We start from the raw sequence: 12,119 nt of genomic DNA, 5'->3' as shown, positions 1-12,119 counted from the left end.
ATCAGTAGTTGGGTCCTGACAAACATTGTTAATGACGAAACGCGTGGGTCTTTTATACACTACAGCTTAAACCTTAAGATGCAAGGGGCGTGATATTAAATATGTATGAATTCAGGGGTAATTTAGCGTCTCAATTTAAGCTATAAATGTATCTTTGCTTGTTTCTTTTGTCTGAATGTGTGTAAATATCTGATCAAAAGCTATCTTATCTATACTAATATTATAAAGCTGAAGAGTTTGTTTGTTTGTTTGAACGCGCTAATCTCAGAAACTACTGGTCCGATTTGAAAAATTCTTTCAGTATTAGATAGCCCATTTATCGAGGAAGGTTATAGGCTATATATCATCACGCTACGACCAGTAGGAGGAGAGTACCAGTAAAAAATGTTACAAAAACGGGGAAAAATTGACCCATTCTCTCTTATGTGACGCAAGCGAAGTTGCGCGGGTCAGCTAGTAAACTCATATAGACGTAACAGAAGGTATTTAAATAAGCTACTAATGATATAACTGTGTATGTACGCCGGGGTAGCTGTTACTTTACAATTCCAAAGAAGTCTTTCCGCGTAAGAACAATAGCATTGGCATGGCCGACCTTTTATTGTGTTTATTGAAATATACACTAATAGAGGCAAGTACATTTAATTTGTTCCCTACACAACAATCTCTTAAATAACTGAACAGACTTTAGTAAAAAACATTAAACATATTTATTCATTTGTTCTGTATGACAACTTGTAGGGGTGTAAATACAAGACAGCAAAAGAAGTTTGTAGAGATCGTAGCAAGTAGCGTTCTTTGGTCACGTCACGGTTATATGAATGTTTATTCATCAATTCATAAAATTTTGATACCGAAAAAAACATTTTAACGAGGGTAATGCCTTGCACCAAAACATTGGTTAATTGTACAAATCGCACATGTGTGTAATCGATTGCTCACCACACGCATGGCGAATTCCATTCAACAAACATTCTGATGTTGAACAACTTTTGCTCCAACACTATAATTAGGGCGGAGTTGAATCACCTTTCATCTCCCGTTTATTTCGCTACACGATGTACAAACCAATCGCTTTGAGAATATCGCTGATATTTTTGGTATGCGAATTTCAATATGTCGTTGTATGATATTACCTTGGAGTGGGGACAAAATTGTGTTAGGTAGCAGGAAAAACGTACTGATTATCTAGTAAAGTAGTAGTTGTAGTTTAGTAAAAAAAATACACCTAATTTGAAACTTGTGAAACTATTTTTTTTTCAGAAATAATCAGAGCTATCTCTCGTGTGACGTGTCCCTGGAGCCTTCAAACAATTTAACCCACGATCTCAAAGATAAGCTATTTAACGTAGAACTAAAAAATACTTGTGTTAAATTGCTGGCTCAAATCGTACGTTAAAAAAGCAAATAATATTAAAAACTGAAGAAGTCAAGAGTCTTTTTAAAAAACAACTCCCGCACTAAGAATTGCTCTTGCGTTACAGGGAGTCATGTCAGTGACCCAAAATGCTGGTAAATAAGGTAAGAGTATGGCTACGGCAAGTATCTGAGTAAACGGTAGACTTACATGAACCAGCCAGTGTACGAGTTGTACGAAGGGCGCGAGGATGGTGGCGTCGTGGACCTTCTTGATGACCAGCACTGTCAGCGGCGGCTTGTACCAAGTTAGCCGCTGCGACGCGGGGTCTTGGATTTGCCTGCAATATCATATACAAGAGATTAATAACTTTTAAACTCTCGCGTTGCATGTTTAATGTATAATAGAATACGGGAATTAACGCGAACACGCATTTTACCTTAAAATGCCTGTTCCAAAAGGCCAAAAGTTAAAATGCGTGTTCGCGTTAATTCCCGTATTCTATTATATATTAAGAGATTAATAGTAATTCTTATCACTTTCAAAGCTATGGATACACAAAGAGGCAAATGTCTCATGATGAATTGTGGCTTGCGGCGTCGAGTGATGTAGTGATATTATTGCCGGTTTTTACTAAACTTGTTGCCAGACTACGCACAACATGCTACCCTTAGATCGTACAAATGTGTCAATGCAAGTTGATTTTTGCCTTTAAACTCTGATTGTTTATGTAAATGGACTTTAACCTGTGCCAGTAATAGTGGTAACCAAAAAACAAGGTGATATTTCTCTCTACGATAAAGTTTTAAGCAAGTGTTTTCAAACGGAAAGTGAAATATGAGAGTAGAGAGTAACAATAATTATAATTATTGTAGATAATATTCATGTTTTTACTTCGAAAAGAGAAAATGTAGTAACCATACCAGTTTACAAGAGGTTTGTGTCTGAAGCAGAACATGGAAAGTTGCAGGTTGCATATTAAATAGCAGTTAAAATGAAGAAATTGAAACAGATTTCGCGGAATTTTCAAAGAGTGCACAGATTTTGACAAAAATGCAATGAAAAAAATATGGATTTAAGATTCTAGTTAGGTACTAATAGGCGTATAGTATAAGTAGAATAGTATGTAATCATACGACAAGTATTGGCGATGGTACATGGTACAAACAATCGACAATTTTGAAAATACATTAGTTAGAAATGTTGAAATTAATAATAATTATATTATTCATCAGAAAGTGAAATATCCCTGAATAAAAGCCAATCTATTTTAGGAAATCATGTGGGAGTTTGATTCTGAAACTCGTATATAAAATATTTATATAACCTTTCAATTATGATGTGATCTTATTTCATCCAGCAAATTATACAGCACATGTCAAGTTTATATAAAATATTTACCTTAAACTTAAACATAAAAGGTTTTTCTCAGAAAATTATTTAGTTCGTCGATTGTGAAAATTGCTGTTTAAATCATGTACCTTGAATGACTTTAGTTCGGTGCCGCGGTGCCTCGTCTCAATTCGTGAAGGTAACGATTAAACACTAGGCCAATATAATAAGTGTTAAGGTCGTCGTCTTTGTAAGAAGAGGCAAATAAAACTGTATATAATAATTTTAAGATGCGAAAATTATTTCTGTAGAAGCAATGTCTAGAAAAACAAAATTAACTATTCATACAATTTACATAGGACATCTTTATTTTTAAGAGGAAGAAAGTTCAGGAAGACGACGTGAAAATTAGTATATTATTTTTTATATGATGGACTGTGAAATATGAGCAAAGGAATCGGATCTATTTTCATTGAAAAAACAATATTTGCCAGGTCCATATTTTTTGTTTTACAATTTATTTCAGGTTTTAGGTAAGTAAGAAGTATCACTTTACATCCTTACCCCTGATATAAAACGATAGTTAAATACACGCCGGGAATACATTCATGGAAATATTTTAAATTTAAAATATTATAAGAATGTTTTACTCACATAACCATAGCCGAGTTTTTCATTATTCTGCCGCATGGTCCAAACTGCTGTATGGGTGACGGTGCGTTCAGGGATCTGGTCCGTCTGTAACAAAACAAAACTTCTATTAATTACAATATACATACATAATATCAATCTTGCTATACCAGAGATATAGGCAGGTGTACGTAATATACAGATTTTAACATGTCAGTCCTATGTACAAAGAGGAGGAGCCTATTGCCATATGCAGGACACATTGCCATATACAGGTCACTTTACCAAACTCTGCGCTGCCGTGGTGAATATTCCAGGACTTATTAAGAAAGCCTGATAGTAGCACTTTACACGACAAGGGGATCAAACCCAAGACTTCAGTGATCAGCAGTCGTATACACCTCCACAGACCACAGAGGCAATACGTCTTTAAATAAACAATAATATGTTAATACACATGTAACATCGAGAATAACATTACAATGCATTCTAAATTATTCAATTACGTAAAAGAAAACTGGAAGTCTCTGGACTCGTTTAAATTATGCTAAATTAACAGTTATGTTTGGTAAATTATCGTAAAATTTGACGCTGAGCAATTTTGGAAATATTTTTGGTACATACGAATATAACTTTATATTTTGTATGTTTCGACATTCAAGCAGCGTATCTGTGGTGGTCATTTATTTACTTATAGCTGACCCGGCGAACTTCGTACCGCCTAAAAAATGCAAAATTAAATGTCTATTTTTCAATATTTCTAAGAGATTTTTTTCCGTAAGAACCTTCTCCTAATAATAACAAATACAACACAAAAAGAATTAGTAAAATCGGTCCAGCCATTCACGCGTGATGCCGTGACAAAGGAAAACGGGTTTCATTTTTATATGTATAGATTTATATTGAGGGTTAATATTGTTTAATGTTTATATTTACTTATTTACTAATTAAAAAAAAACATTCATATTAAAATTATTCGACGTATCATACGTATACGCAGCGTACAACCTACGTCATACCGTGCAAGCCACATAAAGAAATAGGCGCGTGATTTTTGAAAAATAACACATAATAAAAAGTACTACTAATTTACGTATATTTTTAAATTGTAAACTAAAATTAAAAATTGCTTATCCTTCTTATAAGTACTATAATCGTCTTTTATAACTTTAAGGTCACCCAAGTAATTACAGTTGAGTGAGTGACCGAATAATACATAGACGATTTTCATAAAGCCGGATCTTCCTTATAATAGTCATTAACAATTTAAAACTTAAGTATAATTACTTAAGTTTTAAATTGTTAATTACTAATACATGTACTAATAATGTACATGTATTAAATATAGATGTTTATAAAAGAGCTAATAGTAGATCTAGATTGTTATTGCTCTTATGACATTTTGCTTCTGAAATTGCGACATTATTTTTAACTGAAGATGATTTGCAGTTTCAGTAGAAGAGAGGCTTAAGCCATGTTATGTTCTTTAAAATTAAGCAGTTTTAGGATTTCTTCACATTATTTTCCTACACGATAAATGTGATTTATTAAACAGTTTTTGGCGACTAAGAGACACAATTTTACTTACTTAGCCTAATGATGAAATCAATATCAGTTGATAAGACTTGTTAATAAAGACACAGGTAAAAGATTTTATGTTTATATAAACTTGGAAAAACCCGGAAGACTTATAACTAGAAAAAAATAATAAAAAGATTTATTGTTTGCTCAGATATAGGAAATATGTGCATAACTTACTAAATAATAAACCTTTAAGTTTGATTCTGAAATCCTTGTCTCATTATTATTTTCAGACTCTTTTACTACTACAAAAAGCCACTCAATTTCATCAGAAGATTTCGTTTAAAATTTCCCTACCATTTTGCAGAATACGACATCAAAATTTATTCTAGTAACATCGTTTAAAGTAGTTTAATTCAAAAACACAAGTAATTAACAAAAACTAGCTAAGTCATAAATCACTGACGCAATACTAAGTTCAATAAACCAACCAAAAAATATACAAGAGGATACTTCCGGGGATATATCCGAGGACTTATTTCACACAATAATCTCATGTAACTATAAATACCTGAACGTTATTGCTATAAAGCCGCCATAGAGTATAGAAAAGCTGCCATAGAGTATAGACGTATGTCACTGTGGAGTCAAAATCACGAACTAAATCCACGTTTGTTGTAACACAGGTATACACACACACATACGTCATAATCTTTGTATGTAGTGTAATGTTAATACATTTTATTCATATACAGGCTGTTTTGTTTTTGTATAAAACTTGTTAAGTATATTATTCGTGAATATGAGTAAAATTATTGTTTATTTTTTAATACGGAGGTCGAATGTGTTTTGGTAATTATGTTTGCAAGAGCAAGATATTATAAAACCACTAAATGAATTTTCTAAAACATTATTTTTTATTAAACTATAATATTAGGTCGGGGAAAAAGTCTTTTCGCATTATAGTATGTATGAACTTGTAATAAAATCTCTTTGGCTTCAAGAATCACAAAATATGAGTAAGTACACGGTTCAATAGGTTTCTTTCAGTGAGCTCGTGAGGTACCCAAATATCGTCATTTTTTGTGTAGAGAAAAGATTTTATTACAAGTTCATACATACTATAATGCGAAAAGACTTTTTCCCAGACCTAATATAATAGATCCATAAAATCACGCCTGTTATACCCTAAGATATAGGCAGAGGTTTGTGAAATAACATAATATGCATAAAAGGTTTGAAATAATTTTTATAGAGTTCAATTACATTAGCAAATAAATGTGTGTATGTTTTAATGACTTATGTGAATTCATGTATGAATCGAACGAGGGGTTGAAAATGCAATTCATCGTGAATCATCGATTTCACCAGTAAATAAAACGTTCGCGAAATAAATTATATACTTGTCATAAAATTAAATTATACTTGACAATGCATAATTGCAATTAATTGCAGTGCTAATTAAGTGGGAAACTATAGTAACACAAATTATAGTCACATGTTAGTAATTGTAAGATATTGTAATTTTACAGTATTTCGGTTTACTAAAGCATTGATGGTAAACCTCATAAATGGACAACCCTTTTACAAAACTGAGAAAGATAATCTGAAAACTGTAATCTGTAGATAGATGAAATTATAGATGAATAAAAAATAAAAAATACCAGTTTATCAAATCAAGAATCCTGAAAGTAGAAGTGTCAATTGGTGATGGTTACAGTCGACTAAAACCTTTTTTTGTAAGTAGCTCTTCTCGAAACATGTAATCTGCAATAACATACCATTTGCGACACACATTTCAAGTACTCTAAAAATATTATTTCACATACAAGTTGTATTTAAAACAGATATTACATAAGTATTAACGAAAAGAAATGAAACAGGTACTTATGATATAGAAAATAGTAAATACAAAGGTACTTGAAACTTTATTTACTTAAGCGAATTCTGACAAGCAAATATTTTACGTCGTTAGCGAGAAATTGTATATGGGCGTATAAAATTTCAAGTATTCATGAAAGGGGAGAAAGTCGGAATGGTTGCCAACAATAGGTAGCCTTTCGAATATGTATTACTATTTACCTGAGTAAGATATTACTCTCGTATTATTGGGTACAAACAAGGCGATACTTTGACATATCCGATGCTTGGTTCGTCTGAGAGTTGTATGAAAGACATACTTAACTTTCGCAGAGTGCATTCTTTATCAAAATCTAGTGTTATTTTTATTGCAGAACACACAATAAGTCAGGTTTTGTGTATCATAGTTCTTGATATTCCTTCACATTAGATGATACTTTTACAACATTAGATGCATAGAAAATTGCCCTTTTAGGAGTTAAGAAGACTAATAACAGATGTTACTGTAGATGCTCTAACTACTAATAAATTCGAAGATTTTATAGTAAAACCCAAGATTTCAGAACGGCTACTACAAAAATGTGTCAAAAATCAACAAAAACAGTTTTAAACAACACACTATATGAAATTTAAAATGGAGTCGGCACATTATGCGCAGGAACTCCAGTTAACCTCACTGACATTGGTAATGAGCAAAACATGACAGTCAGCACGATATATATAAAAAAAATTAAAACAAAAACACTGTAATATATGGCTCGTTGAGTTCTTACTTACATTTATAATAAAGGAATAATGTTTATGTAATTGTGAGTGAAATAATCTAAAGACAAAACATCAAAGGTTGGATGTATTGTATGTTATTGTCGAAATCTTGGAACATGATAATATGTCGGGGAACGGATGTTCTAGAAGGGTGTTTGACGGTGGTGGAGTGATAATTTTATTCTATACATTTTCATGTCGTAAGTGACTGCAATCCGAAGTCGGGGTAGTGGCAGTGGCGGGGTATACATCATGTAGCATGTGTAATTTGTGTATAGAATTTGCATTTCTAGATTTGTCAGTTGCGCTTAGCGTATTCGATAGATATGGAGAAAAAGTACCTATGAAAAACTATTTAATTCCAAGTGTTAAAGCTTAGCTTAAGTTATGCTCAGCTAACCGATATTTGTCCAGGAAAAGTTACACCTAATCCCAATAAATATACTGGTTTTCGTTCAAAACATTTTGAAAACAAGTTAAAAAAAATACAAAGAGTAAATAGTGATATGGTAAGAAAATGTTGTGTTGTGTACTTTTGCTACGTCAATAAAAATAGAATAAATTATGTATTTATGTGTCCATCGTGCGATTTTTCGTATTTTCAGTTAATCAGTCCTTGAATAAAATCGACGTAGTTTACTGTTGCATATTCATTATTTAGTTATTTGTATACGTAGTTAATCACACGTGATAGACGTGTGGTCCACTCTATTATAGTGAGGAAATATGTGGTTTATACCTAACTATAAATGCTATAAACATCGTGATGAAGCTTGCATGCTTAAAAATTGTTTGCCGCATTTCATCAGGGCATGTAAGGTCTCCAACCCGTACTTGGCCAACGCGGTGGACTCAAGGCGAATTTCGACAGTTACTTCTATTAATTTACTGTTTCTTTATCTACCGGATAGATTAGTCAGCACTTATCCATAAGCCGTAAGACCAGCCCAAAGTCCTTTATAATTATTATGTATAAAAAGTACGTCATTCATGACAAACTGACAAAAACAATTGTTTATTGTTTTAATAAGAAGAATTAAAACTTATTTATTAGGTCGTCAACATATTCAGATTTGGCCATGGCCATGGATTATGTTTTTATGAAAAAGCTTCTTTAAAGACTACGGAAGATTTTACGAACAAAAAATTCAGGCCGAGGAAGACTTACACATTTTTATTTGTAGATGACATCAGTAGTTGTACAGGCTTCAAATAGTACTTATAAATAGATAGATATACAAATGCTGTCTTACTAAAAACGGCGTGTGATCTCTGAATAGTTATACATACAGTGTTTTGACAATTTCAATCAATTTTAAAACTATAAAAGTGAGTAAAGTGAAAAAGGTACACCGTATAACTAATCAAAGCTTACAAGCCGTTTATTAGTAAAGCTGGGAATTCACTGGACAGACAGGCTAGTATAAAAATGTCGCAGACAGTCTGGCACACACCCTACACTAGCAAGCATTGCACAAGTCTATAGTTGCGAGGGCCGACTTGCCGTCTAGTGAATACCCCGCTTTAAGACACAGTCTCTGGACAATAATTATAAACGACTAGCTGACCCGCCCAGCTTCGCTTGCGTCGCCTAAGAGAGAATGGGTCAAAATTTTCCCCGTTTTTGTAACATTTTTCGTTGCTTCTCCGCTCCTAATGACCGTAGCGTGATGTTATATAGCCTATAGCCTTCCTCGATGAATGGGCTATCTTACACTGAAAGAATTTTTCAAATCGGACCAGTAGTTCCTGAGATTAGCGCGTTCAAACAAACAAACAAACTCTTCAGCTTTATAATATTAGTATAGATACTTAAGTAAAACAGTTGAATGCACTATCGGTAGAGCAAAGTTCACGTGTTTGTTTCAAATTGCATTGTTTTAGAACACTTACATGTAACTTTACATAATAAAACACATTCTTTATATAAAGAACGATAGGTTAAAAGAGCATCGGAAGGTATAAATACGCCGATTATGTCAACAAGCAGGGCAGTAGTCATTGCGTCGCGTTATGTGTAATACCTTGCCGGATTGTTTTAACATATATTATGTTTTTAACACCTATAGCATATCCTCCACTAAGTTAAACGGACCCCTTGTCATAATTAGTAGCTGTCAGTTGTCATATTGATGGTTTTTGAAAAATTTAAGTATGGGCTTAGTGGTTAGCTATTCGATGCCTAACTAATGACATTAAGCTTAGCTCTAAGTTTGTGACGTTCTTCGTCCCACAAATTGCTGTGTCACCTATATGTGACGCAGAAATTGTGGCAAAAATATTTTTCTTTATTTTTGTTTTTAACCTATTACTGTCTCTCTGATGGGCAAGAGTCTCCTCCCAAACGAGGGAGAGGTTAAGCCTTGGCTTCACCACGCTGGCCAAAAAGATATAAAAAAGTAGTATAAGTATGTAAACGTTTTATAGGTTTGTTTAAATATTGAAGACAATCGTACAGCCTTCATTTTGTAATGTAATAACAAGGTTATTTAAAAATAATCATCTTCATTATTGTTCGTAGATTATAAATTATGCATATTCATTAACATGCAGACCACATCTAATTGATGTAGCATGAATAAATTAAGATTTAATGATCTTGCGGTCAAATAACATGTAAAAAATATCTAATATTATGATTATGACCACAAAAACAAAAATGTTGTAACGAAATGAATAAAAATAAATGTTTATAGACATATTTAGAATATTTTGTTAGATAAAAACAAACTGGTTTATTAATAAATGCCGTTAAACAAGTTTTTAGAACAAATACCTATATACAAAATAACTTAGAGATTTCCTTGGAATTATAGAGACCTAACGCTAAGGATAGTTTAAATAACTTACCCTTTGATTGTACCTCTAATCATAATTTTAATTTGAGTCTTGATTTCATTTTACAAGGATTGTCCCGGAAATTATAATTCTGAATCTGGCAACTCGATTTCGGATACGTCAACTTTCAAATATCATAGAAATTAATTTTCTTGTAAAACCGTAGCAAGTAACAATATCAATGGGTTTCAACATGGTTACGTAGTAGTTTAAATGCGACCTTAAACTATTTTTTAATTGTTTTATTAAATACTGTGTTATTACAAGCTGAATATAAAGTACCAGATTGCCAGATATAGTTACTTTCGCATTTACAATATTAGCATGGACATATACTATGTATAGTATAGACCCGCTTTTCCCTATTACAACTTCGCATGCGCATTAAAACTTCCTGTGACCTTGCGTCTATTTCCCGGGATGAGAAGATAAAGGGAGCAGGATAATGCGCAAATACCTGTCTATAAGCAAAAAGTGTGGAGAGAATATCAAACAGTTCAGTAGTTTAAGAGATGACTGTGCACAAACAAACACGTTAAGAACGATAGTAATGTTATTGAAACTGGAAATCTACAAGTGTTTTGTAAATGAAAGATAGTAGATATGAACCTTAGAAGTAGGCATAGGAGTGGACTTTTGAACACAATATGATACTAAACGGTTAGATCATGATTACAGCATTTTTTACAATCTGATCAACCTCATCATAATCTGATGAATCAAATATGAGGTTATCCCTGAATCTGCTACTACAACTTTGATATTCAACTTTTCCTAGATAAGCAGTTCTTTTAGAAATACTTTGGATTACTTTTCTCTTAGGTTACAGGAATTACGGCCGAAGTGGCGGGCAATGACGAGTTGATAATATTCTTACCAATTCAAGTTTATTCTTCTGGCGGTAACGACGGCAAATTATTGTAATTATGTTTTTGTGATACGTTTTTGCTTAACATTTTCAACTAGATTTTATCAGATGCGCATAATGTTCGTTAATTCACAAATGTATTTTAAAATATGGTAATCCGAATACAAAGTTTTGTTTTGCACGTTACAGTAAAAAATATCGCTGTGCTACCTTAGTCGGCATTTTCAATTCAACATTGCAGTTTATCATCGCGATAAAGATAACATGAATAGTGCTTCCTAACTACGATAACAGTTGTAAATGACACGTTTTGTTTTTATTTATTCACCGCTCATAATATTATATTCCACGTTTCAAACCGCGAGTTTTTCTACTACAATAATTACGTCTGCTTCCTTAATTGACTTGCATTCATATATAATTACGAACAATACGTAATCACTGCTATAATCGTACGCGTTGTACTAATTACACCGTTATTTGAAGAATTATTTAATGCGGCTTGCATTATTGGTAATTTGAATTAATCGTACATAACATACTGACATACCTTCGATCCAAGTATGCCTCCCTAGCTCTAAAGAGCTCTGCTTTTCCCGACTCGTGAGAGAACTGCCGCCGCAACATAATTCCGAAACAAAAAACTTCACACGTAAAAAAACCACTTCACTACATTGTCAACTGTGTATTGTGTATCAATAAACACATGATAGATAACATAATATATAGTAGGGAAGAGGTAAGTGTTAATTAAGAGACGTTAAAAGTCTCCATAAGTGGTTGAAGGTGTGTAAACTTGTGTTGTGTTTGAGCGCGTGGTGGGGGCACGCGGGCGCGTTGAGGCGCGCGTGCGCAGGCCGACTGGCCGCGGACGTTGCGCAGGAGTCCAAGCGCAGGCTCTCATCGTCCCGAGTGACAGTTCTGACCTTGGCGTGCTCGTGCGATTAT

General features: G+C 33.2%; 1 protein-coding gene across 7 annotated transcripts in view; it reads right to left on the bottom strand.

The window, feature by feature from the left end:
• Positions 1 to 12,119, bottom strand: part of LOC142979187 (NAD kinase-like) — a 54,874-nt gene that overhangs the window by 11,027 nt on the left and 31,728 nt on the right. For 5 of the 7 annotated variants that reach the window (XM_076123983.1, XM_076123982.1, XM_076123979.1 and 2 more), the window contains 2 exons: positions 3,344 to 3,427; positions 1,568 to 1,697 (listed from right to left, as the gene is read on the bottom strand). In XM_076123983.1, the coding sequence (XP_075980098.1) occupies positions 1,568 to 1,697; positions 3,344 to 3,427 (214 nt within the window). Of the gene's footprint in view, positions 1 to 1,567; positions 1,698 to 3,343; positions 3,428 to 5,411; positions 5,528 to 11,721; positions 12,038 to 12,119 lie in introns of those variants that run through there. The other 2 variants (XM_076123984.1, XM_076123985.1) reach the window with 2 other exon arrangements.

This window comes from Anticarsia gemmatalis, chromosome 16, assembly GCF_050436995.1.
Source record: "Anticarsia gemmatalis isolate Benzon Research Colony breed Stoneville strain chromosome 16, ilAntGemm2 primary, whole genome shotgun sequence".
Lineage (NCBI taxonomy): Eukaryota > Metazoa > Arthropoda > Insecta > Lepidoptera > Erebidae > Anticarsia > Anticarsia gemmatalis.
Note: the sequence above shows the minus strand (reverse complement) of the source record. Positions and strands in the feature narration are given on the sequence as shown.